The following is a 27,494-nucleotide window of genomic DNA, read 5'->3' as shown; positions in this document are numbered from 1 at the left end:
TTGTTTGTACTCTTTCTCAAGTACTTAAATTTTTATATCCACCACCATAGAATGGTAACGGGGGTATAATAAGTTTGTCATTCCGTTTGTAATACATCGAAATATCGATTTCCGACTATATAAAGTATATATATTCTTAATCAGGGAAGAATTCTTAGACTATTTAACCACGTCCGTCTGGCCGTCTGTCGTAATCATGCTTACTGCTGTATATACTGTTATTGTGCCTTTTTTCGGATAAGTATTTGATACACCCAAAGAAATTTGTTAGTAGGGACAGCAGAAAAGTCTGCGAAAACAGCAGAAAGTCTGCTGAAAAAAGGACAGCTGTCATTGTTTGCTGAAATAGCAAACATTTCCTGCTATTTTTAATCTCGATTACACCAAAACATGTTTTATTTTGGCTAAAACAAATAAAAATGTTAACTTAGGAGCTATCCTAACGTAATTAACACAATATTTTATGCATATCTATAGTATTTGACCAAAAATCTGAATATTTATCGTATTAAGGCATAACAGCAAACAAAATGTTTGCAGATCGTATTTAGGAGCTTGTAAGTATATTACAGTGCAAAAATATACCAAAAACTACTCTTGGTTCTTAAATAGGCTTTGGGGAAAAATTTATAAACTAAAAATTGTATAAATTATTGTTCATTAGGCCCTGGAGTACCAAAATATAACAGCAGACATCGACTGCTGTTTTTAGCAGACTGTTTTCTATGAGTCTAAGCAAGTGTAGAAAGAGCGTGTATCTCTTTATGGACATAGAATACCTTAGATTTCCACACTAAGGCAAATCTGATAAAAATTGTGTGCGGAAAATGGTTATATCAACACATTCATTCGACACGCCTATTTGTGGATGCAAAATACCTATAGATTTCCGATTTCGAGCAAATTGTATAAAAATAAGTCGATCGGCTCATCTGTTTGTGAATTAGGATTCCTCTAGATTTACATTTTCTGGCAATCGGAGAATAAGTGCGGTGTCTAGGAGCCCAAGAAGTCACATTAGGAGATATGTCATTATGGAGGCTATGCCAAATCATGGACCGATCCCCACCATGTTTGGCTCACCTATTTGTGGACCTAAAATAGATCTAGATTTTCAATTTCAGGCAAAGAGCATGTGAATTGTTTATGATAGTAGCTGAAGAAGAGGCGCATCAACGTGACTATGTCTAAAGGAGAGAAGACTACGCAATGCCATTGACCCACTTGAGTTGCCTGAAACTTTGTAACAACATATTTGTACATTAAGATAGCTACCAAATTAGGCGTAGGAAAAGATCGAGACGTATTTATGGCCCAGTGTAGCCTGAGCAAAGTTTTAAACATATTTGAAGAACACCTATGCCCAAAGTGGATATATCTTGTAACGCTTTTAGGGTCTCATAGACTTTGTTACATATATGTTGAAATAAATAAATAAATAAATAAATAAATAAATATCTCATGAAAGCGAAAAAGGAAAAAAAGAAAATTGCATTAGCTTTCTACGCCACGTATGGAATTCCTAGCGTAATAGGATGTGTTGCGCGACGCTTGTCCGCGTTATTGTTCCTTCAAGAAACAAGCACCTATGTTATAACAGGAAGGAGTACTATAGTTGAAATGAAAAAGCCTTTATTTTCTAAAAATGAAAGCATTTTTAAAAATATGACTGTTCTGTGACCATGACATGAGGATTCGGTATATGAATGCATTCCATCCTGGGATCCACCGTGGTGCAATATTAAGCATGCCCGCCTTGCATACACAAGGTCGTGGGTTCGATTCCTGCTACGACCGAACACCAAAAAGTTTTTCAGCGGTGGATTATCCGACCTCAGTAATGCTGGTGACATTTCTGAGGGTTTCAAAGCTTCTCTAAGTGGTTTCACTGCAATGTGGAACGCCGTTCGGACTCGGCTATAAAAAGGAGGTCCCTTGTCATTAAGCTTAACATGGAACCGGGCAGCACTTAGTGATAAGAGAGAAGTTCACCAATGTGGTATCACAATGGACTGAATAGTCTGAGTGAGCCTGATAAATAGGGCTGCCACGTAACCTAACCCAACCTAACCCATCATGGTACATACTACGACTCTTTTATTCTTTGCTTTTTATTTGTAATTTTTGACCTAAAATTACAGAGAAATTATAAATTTTGGCTGCAACTTCTTTGAATTTTTTGGGGGAATTATTTCCAAAAACTCCCTTTTATTGGCATTCGTAATATCAATTTGTGGATTTGATATACGTATAGATTTTTAATTTCTGACAAATCGCATACAAATTGAGGTATCAAGAAACTCAAGAAGTCAAGTCGGGTGACAGGTTTATATGGAAGCCATACCGATACACACGATATGGGGCACATTTATTTGTGGACCTAAAATACCTCCAGATTTCCAAATAAGCTGAGTACTATGTTCAGTTTTCAAGCTGAAAACCAGCTTGTTTTCACGGTTACTTTTTTAAATTAATTAATATAGAAATATAAAATTATTTGCAATCAATTCCTTGGATCTTTTCCTTCCATTATTTGGTAAGACTTGATCAAAATATAATCGTCTTCATACATATTTTTGTACTTTTAGTTTAGTGTTTTGGTGAAAACCCCGAACATAGTACTCAGGTAAATCGAAGAAACTACATAAAAATCTGGAGAAACGAATTTGTGACAAATTTAAAAACTATTGCAGGCTGATTACATCAGACAGACGGATATCGTAAGATCGTCTTAGAATTTCTCCCTCATCAAGAATAAAGGGTAAAAATGTTAAATACACAGAAAAAATCACGAAAATGTTTCCAGTTTAAGTCTTAATTGAGTTTCAACAAAAAAAAAAAAAAACAAAAAAAGAAATATTCAATTAAAAATTTTATTGGTCATACAAATTTTTTAATTGAAACAAATATCAATCACAAAAATTAACACTATTTTTTTAATTTGATCAATTGATTTTTTAATTGATACTATCATTTCTGTGATTGAAGACATTTCAATTAAAAAATTAATTGGATCAATTAATTTCGCTATTAAATCAGAATTTTTTTTGTGTGAAAAACTATATATACATATATTGCCAATAGTGTCAACAACAGCGCTAGTAATATCAACACTGGACTAATAGTGAAAGAAATAACGAAGGATTCAATAGTTTTGCTTTTATTTGTTTATTATATATATATTTTTTAATACATTTCTTATTAGCGTTTATGCAACTAGTTATTAATATGTAAAAAGAAAGCTTTGAATTTGAATGCATATATTTTACAACTTTTAGGACTAATTAAACTCAACAAAATGTTTTTTAATAACTATTTATGGGAAGGGGGTGGGGTGACTATATATATTAAATAGTATATTTATGTAATTACAATTTGCATTAATACATACATATCTTTGTATGTATGCTGGTAGGTACATGATATATTACTAATAGATAATAGTATTAATAAAATGGGGATTTTTCGTTAATTACAATATAATTCATACAATTTCACAAGTCAAAAAGCAATAATAATAATAATAAAACAATTTTTTCTTCTGCTGTTCTGTATTTTTTAGTTTTTTTTTTGTATTTTTAATGTTTTAATTTGTGTAAAGCTATCGATTTAAATAATTTCCATTATTCAAAACCGAATCACTGTAAATATCACAATTTTTTAGTTAACATTATACGTGCACTTATATACGATAATTTAAATAATTAATTAATAATATATGATTGGAAACTAAGTAAAAGTAAACAAGAAAAAAGGCAATAATAATTATTTAAATGAATTTACATGATTATGTTAGTGATTTTATTTAAGTAAAGTTTCCTCGTTTTTTTTTGTTTAACAACTTGAATATTGTTACTATTCTAAAAAAAAGAGCATATATTGTTGGCGTGTATATGAGTGATATTCATCACATACATATACATACATACATTCATTCAGGGCTATACAGCATTGTAACATTGTAATATGATTAATATCTAAATTTTCTTAAGTATTGGTAAGTATTATATATTGTTTTTGTTCCATTTTATTGGATTTGATTTGTTTTATATTTCGTTAGTTTAGCTATATTTATAACATAAAAACCAATTGTATTGTTCTGTTTATATGTTTTTGTCTCTTTTTGGGGGTATTGTTTACATTTTGTTTTATTTTTTTCTGTTTGGAAAATAAGAGTTTAATTCTCAAAGTTAAGATAAACTTAAAAATTATTCTCTAATACTATAAAACATAAAAATTATAATTGCAGTCGTAAATTTTAGTTGAGGCTGGAACGAGACAAAAAGAATTGAATTATTACAATTATTTATAAATTGATCATTTATCTTTCTAAATGCAAATAAGTAAGCTTAAACCAATTAATTAAAATTCAAGTCACACTCGTGAAAAATATAACAGGAAAAAACAATCAATGTCCGCTGTTAATATATTTTGTAACTTTTGTAACAATTTGTAACATTTTTAGATTTTAAAATGTTACCTAAGAGATTTTTAAGAAACAAAAATAGGTTTTTGTCTAGGTTAGGTTGAAAAGAGTACCCAGGTTTCCCTATCTCATGTTGGCTGACATACATAAGCCAGTATGCGCTCTAGCTTCTTTTTTCAATCGTACTCTTCTTTTATTTCAGGAACTCTGTGTCCTTAATGAATTCCAATTTCAAGCTGGGCCAGGTGCCGCATCACCTCTTCACCGATATGGTTAACTCATTGCCTAGTAAAGGGACTCATTGCCTAGTGACAAAGGTAGTGTTCCAAGGTCTCATCATCCATCATGTTCTCAATTCTAGGTGCTTGGTCAATATTGTCACGGTCCTCCTGACTTTCGTCCTACTCTCCTTGGGTAGTTCTTTAGACTTTCTCTTGTCTGGGTCAACCCATAGTATTTTCAAGGTCCGTCCGACTGTTGCATGGGTCCACATCTCTTTACGTATTTCCCGTGGCCATTCATTCAACTTGGTTAGCATAGAATTTAATAGCTTGTGTTTTCTAAGTTGACTTTCATATGTGTCCTATTTCTTATTGCCAGTTCATTTTCTCTTATTTCGGACTTCCCGGGACCCGAACCATAATGTCTATTATTGTCCTTCGGCAATCTGTGAAAATGTTCACGTTTTGTGGCCTCGTAGCTAATTAACACGTTCTATTATGGCACACACTTCTGCCTGTAGGATTGTGCTGTGGTCCGGCAATCGGAATAAGATCTCGGTGTCTGGGTCCCCCACACCAAGTGCCGTCCTTTCGATCTATTGGTGTAGCAGTGATTTTACTCTGGTATGTGTTCTGGGGTTAGGTTAGGTTAGGTTAGGTGGCAGCCCGATGTATCAGGCTCACTTAGACTATTCAGTCCATTGTGATACCACATTGGTGAACTTCTCTCTTATCACTGAGTGCTGCCCGATTCCATGTTAAGCTCAATGACAAGGGACCTCCTTTTTATAGCCGAGTCCGAACGGCGTTCCACATTGCAGTGAAACCACTTAGAGAAGTTTTGAAACCCTCAGAAATGTCACAGCATTTCTGAGTTGGGATATCCACCGCTGAAAAACTTTTTGGTGTTCGGTCGAAGCAGGAATCTAACCCACAACCTTGTGTATGCAAGGCGGGCATGCTAACCATTGCACCACGGTGTGTTCTGGGGTTCCATTCTCTCAGGATCTATGGCCACCTCATGGATTGTTGCGGCCCTCACTAACACAATATGTCCGTTGGACCCGTTGCAAAATTTCTATGTTGCACTTCTTCTCAATTGATGTCCACCAGACAATCGACGCATACGTCAGGATTGGACTTATTAGGCTCACATATATCCAGTGATTCGGGCCCTATGTAGAGCTCTTCCTCGCTTTAATGTGGCTCTTCCAATTCAGTTTCCTGTCGTTGTTTACTCCTAAGTACTTTATTTTATCAGACCCTGGTATCGTCTTGCCCAAAATACTCGGTTCGATTTATTGGACAATTTTAGTCCTTCTAGTGAATAGGCATAATTCTGTCTTCTACTGGTTGACATTCCGGCCCTAGGGCTTTTCCCAGTCATATGCCATCCTTAGGACTCTTCTACCCTCCCGCAGAATGTGTTAGGATCCTTTCCTTGCTGAAGTATTTTAGCATCGTCTGCGGGTTCATCACCTCCTTAAGGTGAGTATTAAGTTCGTGTTTAGCCGCTAAAACCGAAATTAAATCAGTAAATACAGTATGAAATTGTACCTCTTTGATGAAAATTTTATTAAAACTTGATGGGGAATATCCCAAAGTAACATTTCCCAAAGTTTATATTCTTTTTAGTGGATTATTTGAGAAAAGTACTCGTGGAAAAATGGCGATTTTAGCGGCTAAACTCGAACTTAATACTCACCTTTAGCTAAAACCCTTAGTAGGCAATGTATAGTTGTTTCCCACTGTAGTGGCGATAGTATACATTCGTGTGGAGTTCCCCGCGCTACATTGGCCGTTACAGTCAATTTTCATGTAAATTTTTTTTCTTGAATACAATTTAAAAATAAAATACAATAAAAAGAACTCTTGTTTCATATGAGTCGCCACACAAGCCGGGTTTAGGGTTCTATGGTTTAACATTGGGTCACCCGAAACTGGTCTAAGGATTTGATAAGAGTGTCGGTGCTAATGTTGTTGAAAGCTCCCTTAGGTTAGGTTAAGTTTAGGTGGCATTCCGATGTATCAGGCTCACTTAGACTATGCAGTCCATTGTGATATCACATTGGTGAACTTCTCTCTTATCACTGAGTGCTGCCCGATTCCATGTTAAGCTTAATGACAACGGACCTCCTTTTTATAGCCGAGTCCGAACGGTGTTCCACAAAATGTGACCAGCATTACTGAGTTGGGATAACCCACTGCTGAAAAACTTTTTGGTGTTCGGTCGAAGCAGGAATTGAACCCACGACCTTGTGTATGCAAGGCTGGTATGCTCCCTTAATATGTTGAGTATTTATGAAGAGTCTTATCCTATCCTCAATTGATTACATTCCATCCCCCATATCATCAACCATTGGGTTTTTAAAAAGAATTTCTTCTTTCTCGAAGTTTTGGTAAAGCTGTCTAATTGGTCGCAGACAAATTTCCAGTAATTGCCTTTCGCTGTCCTTGTAATTCTATTGCATTCTTTGAACCTGTTGTGATAAGCATTCCAATATACCTCGTCCGTTTTTACGACGGTTCCTATTGTAAAGTCTTCGGACCTCTTTCCCAATGTTGCGAATCTCCCCAGACATCCAGGGGTTTTCGTGGACAGATTTCCTTTCAGAGTGTCTAACCCACTTCAACAATTTTGTCAACGTCCTCTGTCCCTGGGCAGTTTGGGCTAAATCGCTCCAGGTGGATTCTTATCTTTCTTCCGAATATTGGGTCCGGTTCTTCCCTAACATCCAGGAGTTTTCGTGGACAGATTTCCTTTCTCGGAGTGGACAACTCTCTTCAAAGGCCCTTACTATTGCCGCCGTTAGTGTCTCAACATGTTTATCAATGTCCTCTGCCCCTGGGCAGTTTGGGCTAAATAGCTCTAGGTGGAGTCTTTTCTTTCTTCCCAATTTTGGCGAGCGCCTTATTTCGGAATCTTATTGGGTTCGGTTCTGGCCCAGTTATTCTGAACCTGAAAGTTTATGTGGACGGAATGTCTGTGTTTGTAAAGAGTCTTACAGTGTCGCTAAGATCTGTCGGAGGTAACTAAAATTAGAGGTGTGCAGATTACACGAAATTGTCGTGAATCACGAGAAATTTCGTGACTCACGCGTGAGTCACGCTGATAGCAGCGGCATGAGTGTGCGTGATTAACAAACGAAAAAGTCGTGCGTGAGCGTGAGTCACGAAAATAATTTCTTCGTGAGTGTGCGTGAGTTACGAATTTCGGAAAAACACGCTCACGAAAAAAATCACGCCCACGGACATAAAACGCTTACGAGATGAATTCATTTACAATTTTAGTTACACCTGGGATGTTAAGAGTTTAAAAACGCTCTCGATTTTAATCATGCTCATGTTTTCATGCACGTCCCGAAGGTAAATTAGTCATAAAATTATTCGTGAGTCACGGTATTTTTCGTGAATCACTACATTTCGTGCGTGAGTACAAATTTTCTTTTCGTGAGTGTGCGTGAGTCCTACAAAACAATACCGTGCGTGAGTAAGATTTTTCGGTCGTGAGTGTGCGTGAACGTGAATGAAATATTACTCACGTGCACACCTCTAACTAAAATATCAATTAATGTGTTATCGATCCCATTAACATAATGCAGTATCGATTATGTCCTCGAACTTAACTTATTAGTATTAGTTTGGCCAATATCTGGGATATGTTTGACACGAGCACTGTCGACCGGATTGCACATAAGTTACAACCGACGAGCGATGTCATTCAATGATTTCTGATATTTCATATATCGGTTTTGCAGGTTAATTAATTGTTAGTGTCCATCGAAATTGGTTTAATTTTGCTATTTATATATGTATACATCTTTTTTTAATTGTTATTTTTGACGAAAACACCGATTAAAGTGCAAACAGTAACTTTATTTGCCAACCATTATCGAAACTGGATGTTCCGTTATTCTGCAAAAAGTCATTGTAGGGAGACTTGAATGCATGAATTTTTCCGTTACTTTTATTTGTTGATTAGCTTTGTCTCAATATCTCTATAATGTTACAAGGTATTTAGTACACACATGACCAAAATATTTTTTGAAACACATGTGATTACTTACCTTTGTAATGCTGTAGCTTCATCCATATCAACATCTCCTTCATCGATTTTGGAGCCACTGCAACTACGACATTTGCAGCAAATAATACAGGGTGCTGCCAGCAAAAGTAATGGTGAAGCAACCAATAGCAATATACCAAAACCGGCGAAAATGCCTATCACTTGAGCTCGATGCCATACCACCGAGGCACGGGAATGTCCAAGTTTATTCTTACACGGTCCCTTATCATAATGGCGTAGGAGAAAGTCATCCTTTATGAGGGAAAAATAATAAAAAGTCAATTGTGAAAATGTGCATATCTACCAAATTAAAACATTAATCTTATCACCACTTACATCCAAACTAGCCAGACAATACCAACAAAAGACATGTTTGCAACGTTTGCACATCATTTGGGCACAACCTTCATCCTTCTCAATCGGTACAGCACACATGGGACAACACTTAATGAGGTCATTATCGAATGGTATACCAATATCATCCTGGCCATCTGCGGCCAAACGACGACTATGCTCCTCACATGTAATATTCGGATGCCACTAGACAACAAACAAAGACAAAATAATAAATGACCCAAACAAAATTTCGTATTTATTTAAGGGCCCAACATCCATTCTGCCCCAATGTTGATTTAATCCTTTATTTACTTACCGTTTTCTTACATGCTGAACAAAATTCATCCTTACACGAAGGACACTGAACCGCACACAACATTGGCGTATTGGAACTGGTAGCAACATCACCTACGCCCCCAATACTACTGGGACTCAGTGTCGATGCATTTGTTGAGGCAGCAGCTGCGGACGATGAAGTGGAGGGAGCCACATCCGCTGGGGCGGAGGATATTGTTGAACCTATTAAACAGACAGTTTCACAACCAGCACGAGGACACCAGGTACGTGTTTTATCCAATTCGATTTCTATTGACCAGAAAAATATGACAATGGAGAAAAATACCAAAGAGAGAAATTTCATGAGTTTTGATGTTGGCATCAAATGCAATCAGTTGGAAAATAATTCAATCGCAATAAATGGGATCCTTACCTCGATTTAAACGATATCTATGATGTTTTTTCATTAGATTGGTTGTTGTTAACATTGCTATTTCCGGCAATGTCATAGCACCCTGTTCCGGACATTGAGCGTCAGGACATGAGATCTCATAGGCTCCCTCTGATATTTCAAATTCCACATAGGCTTTCATGCACTGAAAATAGAGATGAAAATACATACAAACATTGAAATGTTTTTCATTTATAAAACTAGCAAGAAGGAAGTTCATATAATTATGTATGTATGTAAATGCAATAAAATAAATTCAAAAATCAAAAGTTGTTCGAGGTCCCAACATTGAGAAGGGCACAAGGCATGTTTCAGAGCGGTAAAACAGAACAAGCGTCTACATCCAGTTCGAAGAAGCAAGCTACCTCTACTGTGGATGCGTTTATAGCGAAATTTGCTAAATTTAGTATAATTGTATAAACATTAGCATCCGTGTTTCAATGCAGCCTTTCCCTCACCACTTGTGCCTCCCATTAGGTGATTGTTTATTCCTCTGAAGTCGATCCGGATGGGTTTAGATATTTCAGAAGGTGGCCTCCTTGAGACGGCATGGATTGGTTGGTTTACCCCCTCTGCGTTTTATAATGTGCTCGAAAATGCTGACCAGCCAGGTCGTGCGTCATCGATCGCACTACGTGGTAATCAGAAGGAGAAATGTCTGGGCTATACGGCCAGAGGGATTGGATTTCCCCACTTTTCCCATCATTTCCGTGATTGAAGAAATTTGTATGAAAAATTAATTGGATCAAACATTTCTGTGCATAGAAAGGGTGATTTTTTAGCTATTATCGCTTTGGCTTAAACAGATCACGCACATTTCGTGCTTCGTTTCACTATCAAATGTTTTAGGTTTAGTCTATAGTTAAACGATGAATCGTCTTACAAATAGACAACGCTTTCAAATTATTGAATTGTATTATCAAAATGCGTATTCTGTTAATTCTGTTCATCGCGCGCTTCTTATCGAAGCATTGTGTTCAGCGACGAAGCTTGTTTTTGGCTCAATGGTTAAATAAGCAATATTGACGATATTGGAGTTAAGATCAGCCATAAATATTGCAAAAGTTACCAAGCATCCAGAAAAAGTCACAGTTTGGTGCGCTTTATGGGCTGCAGGCATCATTGCACCGTACTTCTTCAAAGCTTATGCGAATCACGCTAACTTCCGAACGAAATAAGCTATCGACTTGAAACTTATTACAAGTAGTTGTTATTGATGTAGGTCGGATGGTATAGCAAATGGGCAATATCGGACCACTTTTCGTATAGCCCCCATATAAACCGATCTCCAGATTTGCAGGAGCAAAATAGTATATGGTCTCTAAAGGTAGAATTACATACCATGCGTTCAATGCGTACAATGCGTCCGATGATTGAAGAGTTGAAATTTCTCTTTGAAATCAAAAGCTCTACTAGTCTGCCGCAAACAGGAAAAATTAACCCTTCCATCAACGCACGGATTGACGCATGGCAAATTGGTCCATATCGGTCCATAATTATATATAGCCTTTATATAAACCTATCCCCAGATTTGACCTCCGGAGCCTCTTGGAGGAGCAAAATTTGTCCGATTCGGTTGAAATTTGGTACGTGGTGTTAGTATATAACAACCATACAAGATTTTATCCATATCGGTCCATAATTATATATAGCACCCATATAAACCGATCCCCAACCGAGCAAAATTCATCCGATTCGGTTGAAATTTGGTACATTGTGCTAGTATTTGGCCGCTAACAATCATGCCAAATTTGGTCCATATCGGTCTATAGGTATATATAACCCGCATATCGGTTCATAATTATATATAGCCCCCATATAAAGCGAACTCCATATTTCAATTCTGGCCCTGACAATTTAGAAAACGATGTTAAAAAAATTTAAAATACCTTGCCATGGGTAAGTATTACCACAACCCAAGTAATTCGATTGTGAATGACAGTCGTTAGTAGATCATGGCGGAGGGAACATAAGATTCGGCGAAATTTTATTAAACAACAAAAAACATTATTTTTAATAAACTTTCTTCAAATTGACAAAAAAAAATATTAACTTATTTGTATCATGTTGCAATTACTAACATTTTTTAGTAAAACTTTTCTAATATAATCCTACATTTTCTTTCATGGTGTGTTCTCTTTTTTCTGAGTTTGGAACGTACAGTGCTGTTCAAAACATTTGCAACTAACATAACCCTACCATGAACTTAATCAAGGTATATCTCCCATAATAATAACTTTATTGTTTCGCTTCCACTTAAAAAATAATCGTTATGGAGTGGAATTTCCAAATTCTAATTGGGAAAATGATTGGGTCTTATTAAAAATTGATATTTCATAAAAGGTAAAAAATCGTATGATTATGCAAAACATTTGCAACTACCTAGCACCCTGTAATATTTTCTTCTTTAAAGGTGGGTATTAAGTTCGAGTTTAGGGTAGGTACTATGTTCGGTTTTCGAGTTGAAAACCACTTTATTTTCGCGATTACTTTTCCTTAAATAATCAAAATTATAAATGAAAACAAACTTATTCCTGTAAAGTCTTGCCGAAATCTAGAGGAACAAGAAACTACGCATCAATTGAGTTAATTTGTCTGCTTTATATTGAACTGTTTTAATAAAGTAACCACGAAAATTTCAACGTGAAAAGCGAACATAGTACTTTCCTTTAGCCGCTAAAATCGTCATTTTTTCACGATTACTTTTCTTTAATAATCCATTTTAAGGAATACAAACTGTGTGAAAATTTGCTTTGGGCTATTCCCCATCAAGTTATAATGAAATCTTAAACAAAAATGTATAATTTTATGCCTTTTTTACTGATTTAGTTTTCACTTTAGTGAAAAAATGACGATTTTAGCGGCTAAACTCGAACTTAATACCCACCTTAAGGGCAAAATACAAAAATTTTTACCTGAAATAGTTATAAGGACCTATAAGAAGATGGATTAAATGTACAAAAATGGCATTGTATGAATATCGTTAAGTTCATTGCTCAATTTGGTCATAAACTGATCGCCATAAGCCTTAATGCCCTATTTTTTGAATAATTCGATAAAATTGTCGGCAAGAAGCATAATCATCATAATAAAAAGCAAAATATCGATGATTTTAAAGTTAGGGTATCACAAAAAATGAATTTCGGAAGAGTACAATATGCAAAAACAAACTGCGTCTCGAGTTATAAATAGTGGATACCCCAAAACTATACTCTGGAGTAGAAGAAAGCCTAAGCTACGCCAAAAGAAAATCATATAATTAAAAGAACTATGCAACAACTCAAACAAATATCATATAAAGAATAATATAAAGAAGAAGAAGAAATATAAAGAAGTCAAACATTAAATTCAAGTGGGTATATCTACCATAACGGTAACGAGGTAGAGCATTAGAAGTAGAGGTGTGCACGTGACACGAAATTGTCGTGACTCACGAAAATTTTCGTGATTCGTGCGTGAGTCGTGAGTCACGCTCATGACAACAGCGTGAGTGTGCGTGAGCGTGATTAACAAACCAAAATGTCGTGCGTGAGCGTGAGTCACGAAAATAATATCTTCGTGAGTGTGCGTGAGTAATGAATTACACTCACGACAATATTCCTGCTCACCACCATAAAACGCTTAAGAGTTAAAATCAATTACAATTCTAGTGACACCTGAGATGTTAAGAGTTTAATAACACTCTCGATTTAATAATGCTCATGTTTTCAGACACTTCGGTAAGGTAAATTAATCATAAAATTATTCGTGAGTCACGATATTTTTCGTGATTCACGGTATTTTTCGTGAGTCACGGTATTTTTTGTCAGTCACGACGTTTTCGTGCGTGAGTGTGCGTGAATACAAATTTTCTTTTCGTGAGTGTGCGTGAGCGTGAGTCCTACCAAAAAATATCGTGCGTGAGTGTGCGTGAGTATGATTTTGCTGTCGTGAGTGTGCGTGAGCGTGAGTAAACTATTACTCACGTGCACACCTCTAATTAGAAGTCGGAGTGCCATTATACAAGAATGCCAAAAATCACCGATTTCGAAGAAAACAAGTAAGGAAAATCTAAAGTCCGGCGGGGCCGACTATATTATACCCTGCACCACTTTGTAGATCTAAATTTTCGATACCATATCACATCCGTCAAATGTGTTGGGGGCTATATATAAAGGTTTGTCCCAAATACATACATTTAAATATCACTCGATCTGGACAGAATTTGATAGACTTCTACAAAATTTATAGACTCAAAATTTAAGTCGGCTAATGCACTAGGGTGGAACATAATGTTAGTCAAAAACAAGTAAGGAAAGTCTAAAGTCGGGCGGGCCGATCTAAATTTTCGATACTATATCACATCCGTCAAATGTGTTGGGGGCTATATATAAAGGTTTGTCCCAAATACATACATTTAAATATCACTCGATCTGGACAGAATTTGATAGACTTCTACAAAATCTATAGACTCAAAATTTAAGGCGGATAATGCACTAGGGTGGAACACAATGTTAGTAAAAAATATGGGAAACATTTAAATCTGACGCAATTTTAAGGAAACTTCGCAAAAGTTTATTTATGATTTATCGCTCGATATATATGTATTAGAAGTTTAGGAAAATTAGAGTCATTTTTACAACTTTTCGACTAAGCAGTGGCGATTTAACAAGGAAAATGTTGGTATTTTGACCATTTTTGTCGAAATCAGAAAAACATATATGTGGGAGCTATATCTAAATCTAAACCGATTTCAACCAAATTTGGCACGCATAGCTACTATGCTAATTCTACTCCCGGTGCAAAATTTCAACTAAAAAATTGGCCTCTATGGTCATATGAGTGTAAATCGGGCGAAAGCTATATATGGGAGCTATATACAAATCTGAACCGATTTCAATCAAATTTGGCACGCGTAGCTACAATGCTAAATCTACTCCCTGTGCAAAATTTCAACCAAATTGGGCCAAAACTCTGGCTATTAGAACCATATTAGTCCATATCGGGCGAAAGATATATATGGGAGCTATATCTAAATCAGAACCGATTTCAGTCAAATTTTGCACACTTCACTGCATTGCTAATTGTACTCCTAGTGCAAAATTTCAAACAAATTGGGCCAAAACTCTGGCTTCTAGGACCATATTAGTCCATATCGGGCGAAAGATATATATGGGAGCTATATCTAAATCTGAATCGATTTCAACCAAATTTGGCACGCATAGCTACAATGCTAAATCTACCCCCTATGCAAAATTTCAACTAAATCGGAGTTAAAAATTGGCCTCTGTGGTCATATGAGTGTATATCGGGCGAAAGCTATATATGGGAGACATCGAGCTCGTTTCAATCCACAATTCATTAATTGGGAGATATATCTAAATCTGAACCGATTTCAACCAAATTTGGCACGCATAGCTACAATGCTAATTCTACTCCCTGTGCAAAATTTCAATTAAATCGGAGTAAAAGATTGGCCACTGTGGTCATATGAGTGTAAATCGGGCGAACGATATATATGGGAGCTATATCTAAATCTGAACCGATTTCAATAAAATGTAGCACACTTGACTACACTACTAATTGTACTCCTAGTGCAAAGTTTCAACCAAATTGGGGCAAAACTCTGGCTTCTGGGATCGTATTAGTCCATATCGGGCGAAAGATATATATGGGAGCTATATCTAAATCTGAACCGATTTCAATAAAATTTGGCACACTTGACTTTAGTACTATTTGTTCTTCTTGTGCAAAATTTTAAGCAAATTAGGGTAAAACTCTGGCTTCTGGGGCCATATAAGTCCATATCGGGCGAAATATATATATGGGAGCTATATCTAAATCTGAACCGATTTCTTCCATAATCAATAGGGTTCTATTCTGAGCCAAAACACATACTTGTGCCAAATTTGAAGTCGATTGGACTAAAACTACGATCTAGACTTTGATTACAAAAATGTGTTCACGCACAGACGGACATGGCTATATCGATTCAGGAGCCCACCCTGAGCATTTTTCTCCTTCTGGGTGTTGGCCCGATTTATAGAGTCGAGGGTATTATGCAGTCGGAAGTCTACAAAAACATTTTGTCCCATGTAATATTGCCGGAAGTCTACAAAAACATTTTGTCCCATGTAATATTGCCGTAAGCATTCCGGCAAATTCCGTCTACACGTACACACAAAAAAATATTTTTCTGATTCATCAATTAAAAATTATCAATTAAAAAATTAATTGAAGGTCAATTAAAAAGTTAATTGATACAAATAAAAAATTAATTGATACTATTATTTTTGTGATTGATTTTTGTTTCAATTAAAAAAATTGTTGAATCAATAAAATATTTAATTGAATATTTTTTAAAATTCAATTAAAATTTTAATTGGAAAAATTTTCGTGAAATTTTTTTGTGTGTATAACGTGGTAAAACAATGGATTTTCGATGAAAAATTGCGGGTGCTTCACTTGACTGTTCAGTCGGCTGGAGTAAACGTCATAAAACAAGCTTTGGATAGCTGTAAAACGAAAAATTGGTACGAAATTTTTACAAAAGACTTACGAAACCTATTTGAATCTGAACCATAGGATATCATTGACCATTTAATCCTTACCAATGGCCAAAAGTTGCTCAAAAGTAATCAAGCGGCATGACTATAGTATTAACTTCTAACATTTATCGATAAAAGTTACAAAAACTTTAATTATTTTTAAATATATGTGACCCCTAATATTATGTTTTGCAAATGTTTTGAACAGATGAAAACTCTCATTTTTTAAAAAAATTATAAATTATCAAAAAATTTTTATCGTTAGTTCCGTTATTTCCTTGAATCTTTAAAATTGGCATAGTAAGCAACAACCTTGCATTAACATTTTGGTTTTAATATTTTTTTTATTTTCGTTATAATTACGGTTTATTTTCAACAGGAAATGTGGTTGCAAATGTTTTGAACAGCACTATCGATTAAAATAAACATTTCATTCGTTTTTCTAAAATGTATGTGTTTTTTGAACAATTTTCCTATAGTTCTTAAAAACTCACCCTTTATACATTTGAAAGGCCCTGATTGGGTACACTTAATTGTTTCAAAATAGACGCATAGAACATATACTCTAACAACCCACTAATTTAGTACACAGAAAAAAATTTATTTTACATGTTAGCCTTATACTGAAACAGGCAATTAACGTCCAAATGATATTTAATTTTACAATTATTATTCCAGCTTTTATGGACAAATTAGATTAAGGAACTTGATAGAGTCAAATTTCACGAAAATTTTTCCAATTAAAGACTTAATTGAGCTTTAAAAAATATTAAATTAACAATTTAATTGATTCAATTGATTAATTGATTCAATTGAAAAAAAATTAATAGTATCAATTAATTTTTTAATTGGATAAATTAATTTTTTAATTGGATAAATTAATTTTTTAATTGACTTTCAATTAATTTTTTAATTGATACTATCATTTCTGTGATTGAAGACATTTCAAATAAAAAATTAATTGGATCAATTAATTTCGAGATTGAATCAGAAAAAAAAAACTTGTGTGTAACTGGGCGTGGTACAATTTCTCAAAAGTGAAGATACCTTGCTAATGTGATATGCATATTGTATACGACTGTTTTCGACGTGGTGGGGATTCTAAGAAGTGCCGGATCGATCCGGAACTATGGATTTTGTTTGAATGAATAATGTAAACCGGATCCCAAATAACAGATCCATATTCAATATTGCTTCAGACAAAGGTAATATACAAGTTATTGTCTACTTTGCTTTGGAATGGAGACACCCCACCGTGATAGTGGTTTCACAACTTCCTGGCCGTCGGAATTAGTGACATTTTAGCGAAAGACAATACACATATACAATTTAATTAGTGTTGCTTATTTCCCTCGTCGTTATTTTCGAACCAATGCTTGCACAATAAGAAAAACCGTAGGACTTTTGTACATGCACATAGACCGATGAAATAAAATACCAATGAAATAACAAGAATCATCCTACAAATATATAACAGTAAGTGGGAGTTTACATGTAATATGCGTTACAAAACTTCAAAACTATATTTGGCACATATAACAACAAGGCAAGAAAAGTAATTTAAAAAGTTTGTTCTGTTCGTAAGCATAACATCCGTTTCCTCTGCTAAAAACAAAATCTAAAGAGAGAACGTGAGATGACGTTGCTACTGCTCATTTCCATTTGTGACAATGAGAATGAGTATCCTGGAAAAGTGCATTTTTCCAAAGTATTGCACAAAAAGTTTAGATACAATAGCGTTATGAACGGCTCAAGTTTTATATTTGTTGCCACAAGTTTTGAGAAGTGGGTGTTGGCTCCACAAATATACTTTTGTGGGCGTTGGTGAGGAATGCACAACTAGCGTGACGAAGACCACGAAAACTAACAATATAGAATTTATTATAGAAGAAAATCTGCAGTAATCGTTAGCAATATTTACAGCAACACCCACACAGAAAGGGCTATCAAAAACCTTGATAATTGTAGTAGTGTTTTGTAGCCGATTTAACTTTGTGATGATGAAGAAAAACGAATATCTTCATCTCTCTTCGTAAATAGGGTTTCAAACCCAGGGATGTTAACTTATTTATGCTAAATAATATGCCTGCCTATGTTTTCGTGCGAAAATTCCAGGGTTGTATAAATATATGAAAATGCTCAAAACAAAGATTTCGCATTTATTCCGCGCTAACATTTTTATATGGAGTATAATAGTTTTTTTCACAATGGACTGAATAAAAAACAGATGCTGTTGTTTGTTGTGACTTTATTCAAATATATCCATAAGTTTGAAACATCTCCGAAGTACAAGATGGAAGCAAAAATTTGTCTAAAATAAACTACATATCATGACGAGTTCATTTATATTCCTGCTAAATATTTAAGGAAACTAATATATCCATCAATTGATTAAAACTATAAAAAATAGTTACATACTTTCAATGTAAAAAAATAACAATCATAATACCCGCCTTAATATGACAAATTCTATTGTTGACTGTGTCTTTTTTTCAAATTGAAAACGATTGTTTCTCAAATTGTATTCAACGTTAATAAAATTTTTCAAGCGTTTCGAGATTGTTTGTGTTCATTACTGTTACTTAGATGTTCGTTTTTCTAAGTGCTATTCAAAAGTTTTAAAAGCTTTCGTCAGATCACAATGTACTTCCATAATATGTTGCCACCATGTTTTCGTATAAATTGCTATGTCATGGAATTAATTGGAAATTGCGAAGTGTTGCCAGACATTTTTAAAACAATATTCATTTGTAATGCTTATTTGTGCTAGGCTGTAATGCAATATCATTACGATAATTTTTAAGAGTATGGAAACAATGATTTCGATTGTTATTTTCATAGTAAGTATACAAATAACGATTGTTATTTTCATAGTAGGTATACAAAGAACAAAAATTGATTTTTTTAATCAAACAAAGGCGGATATGCGAAGTTTTTATTTTTAAATTATTCTTTCTTCGCGAATACAAGCCGCAAGGCAATATACGGATTCCAAATCTAAACAAAAAAAAAAACAACAATCATAAATCATGAAAAAGGTACAAAATAACATAAATAGTAATAACTGACTAACAGAATTTGAAACAAACGAATACACAATAATTAAAGCAATTAACAAAAAATTATTAATACAAAAAAAAAAACAATAATAATAAATAAATATTATTAGATAAAAAAATTAAAAATAAGAAACTATAAAAACACAGTACTAACATAAAAGCCTAGCTATGAGACTCAATACATTATCACAACAAAAATAATTGATACATTAAAATATATAACGAAGAAATAAAAAAAACAGCAAATTAATTAATGTTTAAAGAATTAAAAACTACTCATTCTTTTTGTAACCTTCAATATTGTCTAATCTACTTTTAAATTTTTTGAAAGTCATGTCGAACCGGCTTTTGATCTTTAACAACAAAGTTGAATGTCGAATTTTAGTTGAAAAAACAATGCGAAATGTCGAAAAAGCCGGAAAATAAAAATAAATTTAAGGTTTTATTTGCAAAATCTAGCATAAATTGGAAAGAATGGTCCAAATTATATAACTTCAAGTTTAACCTGCCTAAATATAAATAAAACTTATGAGCAGGTTTTGCAAAAACTGAGAACTTGAATTTAAGATTTGGATCCAAAGAGGTTTGGCAAAAAAGAAATATGTGGGTTTATAACCATATTTTCGATCATATTTTTGTTCCGAAAATATACAAAGGATCAAAGCAGTAGCAGATCAATTGTCCAATTGCCCAAGGAAAAATAAAATGTTAATTTTGTATTAGCAAGCAGCAACCACCAACTTAATTCAATATCGTTCCCTGTTAAATAGCGCTTCCTGCTACCTATATAAACACCGGATTCTAGTTGCGAAACAATGGTTTCTATAAATTTTTTTTCGCAAGAATGAACAAGTACCGGCCTTAATATGTTTTCAGCACTTCATTTTCATTTTTAGTTAAATACATTATAATAAACTAAAACATGTCTGTTGTTTAATTCCACGGTTAAACATGAACTTATTACTAGGATTTAAAATAAATCATTAAAATATGACTATTTGTATTCGTTACTACATTTGAAAGCGCATTGAATGCCAGTACACACCTTTCTTTAAATGGATTGTCAATGGCATTCAGTGTGCGACAATCTGGTAGCATGCGATATGGCAACACTTGTCACTGTGAAAAGTAACCACAACACACTTCCAGTATTATTCGATTGGAAGTAACTCCGAACTTCCAAATGTCACGTGAAATAAAAGCTTTTCCCAGACATCTTGCAGTCATGTACGTAGTAATGTCATTATTTCGTTGATCGTCGTAGTTCGGTGTGGCAGAAACCTGTTGGTAATAATTTTCTCGTCAATTTCAAAGAGAAGCAAATAATAAAGCGTAGAAAAAAATATTAGAAAAACAATAGTTTAGGGAAAATAAAGTAATTGAAATACATATAAGCAATATAAAATGTTATTAAAAATTAGGAAGAAACTCGAAAAACATAAAGTGAACGATTGGAAATTGTAATGGATTTTTTTTGTTGAAGTAAAAAAAGCCCCTATAGAAAGAAAGAAAAAAATATACTGGAAAGTAACGAAGCAAAAGGGAGAAGAAGAAGAAGAGAGAAAAAGTTCGTTTCAATGAATGTGTGATTTATCAAGTGACCTCCTAAAAAGCAAAGTCAGCTGACAAGAAAAAAGTTTTTCGAGTTTTTGCACCACAAGATCACTTTAGGGGATATCGTAAAATATTTTGTAAAGTTAACGGCTATAATTTGTGCATTTGAATAACCGAGGACACTTTCATATGCATTTTTTAATTTTCCCCATTTTTTTCCATATCCAGATAAATCATTCCATTGTATATTAAGTAAGAGCTAGTAGCAAGTAACTCCACACACACACACACACACAGATACCAAAATGTCGAACCTGAAAAAATTCGATAATGAAGAAAACGAGTCCAGATATGGCCGTGTATATGCTGTCTCCGGTCCCGGTAAGTTATTTGGGGGATTTCCTCATATATTGGTTCGTTCCAATATTCATGATTTCCCTTCTTGTCTCATACAGTCGTCACCGCCGAATGCATGTCTGGCTCTGCTATGTACGAGTTGGTACGTGTAGGCTACTATGAATTGGTGGGTGAAATTATCCGTTTGGAAGGTGACATGGCCACCATTCAGGTTTACGAAGAAACCTCGGGTGTCACTGTCGGTGATCCTGTCTTGCGTACCGGCAAGCCCTTGTCCGTTGAATTGGGTCCCGGTATTATGGGCAGTATTTTTGACGGTATCCAACGTCCACTGAAAGACATCAACGAATTAACCAGCTCCATTTACATTCCTAAGGGTGTTAATGTACCCTGTTTGTCCCGCACAGCAAGCTGGGAATTTAATCCCCTTAATAATATCAAGGTTGGTTCCCACATTACCGGCGGTGATCTTTATGGTTTGGTCCATGAAAACACTTTGGTTAAACACAAAATGATTGTTGCCCCTCGTGCCAAGGGTACCGTACGTTATATTGCTCCAGCTGGCAACTATCATGTTGATGATGTTGTCTTGGAGACCGAATTTGATGGTGAAATTACCAAACACACTATGTTGCAAGTGTGGCCTGTACGCCAACCCCGTCCAGTTGCTGAAAAATTGCCTGCCAACCATCCATTGTTGACTGGTCAACGTGTCTTGGATTCTTTGTTCCCTTGTGTACAGGGAGGTACCACTGCCATTCCCGGTGCTTTCGGTTGCGGTAAAACTGTCATTTCACAAGTAAGTGAAAGAAGAGATCAGCTATCCTCGTAAGAGATTTATTATATTTACTCTTTTTAGGCTTTGTCCAAATATTCCAACTCTGATGTTATTATCTACGTCGGTTGTGGTGAACGTGGTAACGAGATGGCTGAAGTATTGGGAGATTTCCCCGAATTGTCTGTTGAAATTGATGGTGTCACCGAATCTATTATGAAGCGTACCGCTTTGGTAGCCAATACCTCCAACATGCCTGTAGCTGCTCGTGAAGCTTCCATTTACACTGGTATCACCTTGTCCGAATATTTCCGTGATATGGGTTATAATGTTTCCATGATGGCTGATTCTACCTCTCGTTGGGCTGAAGCTCTTCGTGAAATTTCTGGTCGTTTGGCTGAAATGCCTGCCGATTCTGGCTACCCAGCCTACTTGGGTGCCCGTTTGGCCTCCTTCTACGAACGTGCTGGTCGTGTCAAGTGTTTGGGTAATCCTGAACGTGAAGGTTCCGTTTCCATTGTCGGTGCTGTATCGCCACCTGGTGGTGATTTCTCTGATCCCGTCACATCTGCCACCTTGGGTATTGTCCAAGTGTTCTGGGGTTTGGATAAGAAATTGGCCCAACGTAAACATTTCCCCTCCATCAATTGGTTGATTTCCTATTCGAAATACATGCGTGCCTTGGATGATTTCTATGACAAGAACTTCCAGGAATTCGTACCATTGCGTACCAAGGTCAAGGAAATCTTGCAAGAAGAAGAAGATTTGTCCGAAATTGTGCAATTGGTCGGTAAGGCTTCTTTGGCTGAAACCGATAAGATCACATTGGAGGTAGCCAAATTGTTGAAAGATGATTTCTTGCAACAAAACTCCTACTCATCATATGACAGATTCTGTCCCTTCTACAAGACAGTGGGTATGTTGAGAAACATTATTGCCTTCTACGATATGGCCCGTCATTCAGTGGAATCCACTGCCCAATCGGAAAATAAAATCACCTGGAATGTTATACGCGAGGCTATGGGTAACATTATGTACCAATTGTCATCTATGAAATTCAAGGTAAGATAAATGAACTTCACTATGAAAAGAATAAAACTGATTTTGAATTTTCATTATTTTTAGGATCCCGTTAAGGATGGTGAAGCTAAGATTAAGGCCGATTTTGAACAACTCCATGAAGATTTGCAACAGGCCTTCAGAAATTTGGAAGACTAGATATCCGTACAGAGTAGCAACACCCAGCCAATTTGTGTGTAGTGTATCATGATTCCCTGTTCTTTGTTGTGGTTGGAAATTCCCATTCATCCTCAGTATTCCAAAACAAAAAGTTGTTTGTAAATCCCACTTAACATTTCAGTACTTGTTAACTTTGTTACAAAAGTCGTCCTTTATATAATCTTATTAATAATGTTTACTTTTACACAAAAAAAAAACAAACAAAAAAACACAACAATAACTTGGCATATTCTAAACTCGGATGGCAACCTCTTTAATTTTTCAAATGTCTACAGGAAAGATTTTTTCGTTTTTGTTAAAAGGATTTTTCGTTATTGATTAAGTTGCCCCACAAAAATTCCACTTAATTGTTTATATTATTATTATTGTTGTTTATTCTCTTATTTCTTTTTCAATTGTACGTGTTTTTGTTATTGCAAGTTTGTGAAACAAAACATGCTAAAAACAATTGTCTTTCTCTTCATTCTGTGGAAATTATATATGTATGTTGTACTATATATATATGAATATTATTTAGAAACAATCACCATGTTATACTTAATAATTATTGTAAAGAGAAAAGAATGAAATGATGAAAGAAATCATACAAATAGAAATCAAACTTAGGTAATGTAAAAAAAACAAAACTTCGAATTGATGTTATGTATTCCGTAGTAAACATGGGAAAAACAAACAAATTGGGCTGAAAAAAAGCAAGTAAAGTATGAAATTCCTCCACGTGACTAGGAATTAATTGAATTTTGATGAATTATGTATACTCAGGTCACACACACATACACGGAGAAGTGCTAATTGGTATTGGGTTAAAACATTAACAAACAATGATGGGGGAGAGCTTTGTGTGTCTTACAAAAAACTTTTTAATGTACTTATCAGTCACCTGGCAACCCAGTGGGAGAAATAGATAAGAAAAGAGGATTGAAAATTGCGATAATGCAATTATGGTTTATCTTGCTTTTTTCATTATTGTATAACTTGTATATCTGCTATAGAAATGTTTGAGGTAGATAATTAGCAATCAGCTGATCAATAGGCGATGCGGAACTTATGTGCAGAACTCGTTATGTTTAATATGTTGACAAGCAAGAAAAGGCTCATCATATACCCTCCATTGTATTTTTGAATCATTGGGCTTTTCTGCAAGCATAGACTACCTATAAGGCAGTTCGCCGGTCAGTGGTAAACTATGCAGCACCAGGGGCCTAGTCACGGCATTCGATATCAAATTCATAATCATATAGAGAAAATTGGCGATACGATCATAGACATTATAATACATAGATTCTCTTTAAAAAATGTGTCAGTTCGAAAAATTAATTTTCTGACATTTAGTTTTGATTTTTTCGTAGTCAGTCCCAAACATTAATTTTCATGCATTTGCTTTTGTGTTGTTCGTAAAGAGCAATGCTGCTCAAAATTAAAATTCGTATTTTCGCGGTTTTGGTCACAATTTTTTGTTCAAATATCAACTTTTAATATATTAATTTATTTATAAATCCTCTGGTGCATCATAAACGGTCTAATTTTGTGAAAAATTAGCAAACTACAAAAAGGAAAACGAAAGAGATTGTATGCATGTTCTTATTTTTCTCGTTTATTCTTAATCTTCGGAACTGTCAAACATTGTTTGACACCCATGGCTCATCTATGTATTATAAGGTCTACGGGGCAGTACACCAGGTAGGTCCGCCAAACAGGATTTATGAGGATACTTTAGCTGAAGCGGGGAGAAGGTACAAAGGTAATTCTGTTCCAGGAGCTCAACCACTGCCCATAGCACCGCAGGAAAAGATTCCAGCGGCAGACTAGGTTAGTTTTGGCCCAATTAGGACTTCTACACGGAAGAGAAGCCAAATCGGAATTTTTCAGTTTTCTGATGTAGAAATTACCCCCTAAATCAAGATGATTTTTAAGTATTCAGCAGTATTCAACTTTTTGACTCCGAATCATCCCAGACCAAAGTACTCGATGAGAGCAGAAAAGTAAGTTCTGGGGGCTAATCACGGCATTCGATGTCGAATTCATAATCGTATCGAAAAAATTGACGATGTGATGCAATTTCTTAAGCGTTATGGCGAAAACAATGTAAAAAATAAGTATATACGGCCGTAAGTTCGGCCAGGCCGAAGCTTATGTACCCTCCATCATGGATTGCGTAGAAACTTCTTCTAAACACTGCCACCCACAAGTGGCAGTTAAGTTGCGGTAACGCTTGCCGATGGCAAGGTATCTTAAAACCTCCTAACACCATCTTCTAAATTGTATGTAAGTCCATACGTGGTATATATTAAATCGAAAAAGATCGATCCAATACGTATATAATTCAGTTTGACAAAGTAGACATAAAATTTTGACAAAATTTTCTACAGAAATAAAATTTTAACAAAATTTTCTATAGAAATAAAATTTTCACAAAATTTTCTATAGAAATAAAAATTCTCACAAAATTTTCTATAGAAAGAAAATTTTGACAAAAATGTCTACAGAAATAAAATTTTAACAAAATTTTCTATAGAAATAAACTTTTGAAAAAAATTTCTATAGAAATAAAATCTTGGTAGATTATTTTTGGCTCGAGTGGCAACCATAATTATGAACCGAATAAAATTTGAACAAAATTTTCTATAGAAATAAAATTTTGACAATGATGAAAATTTTATTATGAACCGAATAAAATTTTAACAAAATTTTCTCTAGAAATAAAATTTTGACAAAATTTTCTATAGAAATAAAATTTTGGTAGATTATTTTTGGCTCTAGTTTCAAGTTTTGTGTGATTGGACCAATTTCGGTATGGTTGTTAGCGACCATATACTAACACCACGTTCCTAATTTGAACCGGATCGGATGAATTTTGCTCCTCCAAGAGGCTCCGGAGGTCAAATCTGTAGAACGTTTTATATGGGGACTATATATAATTATGGACCAATTTTTGCACGGTTGCTAGAGACCATATACCAATACCATGTAACAAATTTCAGCCGGATCGGATGCAATTTGCTTCTCTTTGAGGCTTCGCAAGCCAAATCTGGAGATCGGTTTATATGGGGGCTATATATAATTAAGGACCGATATGGACCAATTTTTGCATGGTTGTTAGAGACCATATACCAACATCATGTACCAAATCTCAGCCGGATCGGATGAAATTTGCTTCTGTTTGAGGCTCCACAAGCCAAATCTGCGGATCGGTTTATATGGGGGCTATATATAATTATGGACCGATATGGACCAATTTTTGCATGATTGTTAGAGACCATATACCAACACCATGTACCAAATTTCAGCCGGATCGGATGAAATATGCTTCTGTTAGAGGCTCCACAAGCCAAATCTGAGGGTCCCTTTATATGGGGGCTATACGTAAAAGTGTACCGATATGGCCCATTTTCAATACCATCCGACCTACATCGATAACAACTACTTGTGCCAAGTTTCAAGTCGATAGCTTGTTTCGTTCGGAAGTTAGCGTGATTTCAACAGACGGACGGACGGACGGACATGCTTAGATCGACTCAGAATTTCACCACGACCCAGAATATATATACTTTATGGGGTCTTAGAGCAATATTTCGATGTGTTACAAACGGAATGACAAAGTTAATATACCCCCATCCTATGATGGAGGGTATAACAAGTGAAAAATGTTTTACGATTGCAATTTACCAATCGGAAAAATTGTCGATCCAAAAAACTCGATATCGACTCCCGTGATCCGAAAAATTTAGATTTCGATCAAAAGTTCTCGATATCGAATGCCGTGATTAGCCCCCTGGATTTTGCTAGATTGTTTGTCGTTCGTTTTTTATGAGCCTTTATAATTTTTTTCGACAAATTCGATTTTGAGCAAATTTTCGCATGGTCATAGTTTAAATTTATTTTTGCAGTCTCTTGATCAATGAAAACATTTGACATTTTTTCGACATTTTTGGTTTTTTTGCGTATTTGAGGTGTTTGAGTAAAAAGGAGACTATATTGAAAAATATATCTTCACATTCCCAAAATGTTTGTTCTTTTTCTGGAGGCTAAGTATTTATCGAGAACTTTATTATGCTGTAAGGAGTAAGGACTGCAATCAATACTCAAAAATTGATTTTTCGACAATTTCAAAATTTAGAAAAATTAACTTTTTCAATATTTGCAACAGCCGATTTGCGACGATTGCAACGGTCGACTTTAAAAAACATTTTCAAAATTTGTAAAATTA

The 27,494-nt window shown here is 35.0% G+C and overlaps 2 protein-coding genes across 4 annotated transcripts in view; one reads left to right on the top strand and one right to left on the bottom strand.

The window, feature by feature from the left end:
* Positions 1 to 3,144: 3,144 nt before the first annotated feature.
* The window catches only part of LOC142238121 (uncharacterized), a 464,847-nt gene continuing 440,497 nt past the window's right edge, over positions 3,145 to 27,494 (bottom strand). Inside the window, exons 6-10 of the mRNA XM_075309671.1 lie at positions 9,759 to 9,921; positions 9,366 to 9,634; positions 9,050 to 9,253; positions 8,715 to 8,965; positions 3,145 to 4,268 (exon numbers count right to left, since the gene is read on the bottom strand). Of these exons, the coding sequence (XP_075165786.1) occupies positions 4,259 to 4,268; positions 8,715 to 8,965; positions 9,050 to 9,253; positions 9,366 to 9,634; positions 9,759 to 9,921 (897 nt within the window). The 3' untranslated portion in view covers positions 3,145 to 4,258. The remainder of the gene's footprint in view (positions 4,269 to 8,714; positions 8,966 to 9,049; positions 9,254 to 9,365; positions 9,635 to 9,758; positions 9,922 to 27,494) is intronic.
* On the top strand, positions 20,509 to 23,529 carry LOC142238120 (V-type proton ATPase catalytic subunit A). Of its 3 annotated transcripts, none has more exons than XM_075309668.1 (5): positions 20,509 to 20,649; positions 21,145 to 21,297; positions 21,372 to 22,072; positions 22,133 to 23,110; positions 23,174 to 23,529. In XM_075309668.1, exons 2-5 carry the CDS (start codon positions 21,222 to 21,224, stop codon positions 23,264 to 23,266), a joined length of 1,848 nt encoding a protein of 615 aa, XP_075165783.1. In that variant the 5' UTR covers positions 20,509 to 20,649; positions 21,145 to 21,221; the 3' UTR covers positions 23,267 to 23,529. The 3 variants fall into 3 exon arrangements, with proteins under 3 accessions (XP_075165783.1, XP_075165784.1, XP_075165785.1); XM_075309669.1 differs by having other exon boundaries at positions 20,600 to 20,737; XM_075309670.1 differs by lacking the exon at positions 20,509 to 20,649 and adding an exon at positions 21,034 to 21,053.

The sequence above is a fragment of the Haematobia irritans genome, chromosome 5 (assembly GCF_050003625.1).
Source record: "Haematobia irritans isolate KBUSLIRL chromosome 5, ASM5000362v1, whole genome shotgun sequence".
Classification (NCBI taxonomy): domain Eukaryota; kingdom Metazoa; phylum Arthropoda; class Insecta; order Diptera; family Muscidae; genus Haematobia; species Haematobia irritans.
This window is presented reverse-complemented; position numbering and strand designations above follow the sequence as displayed.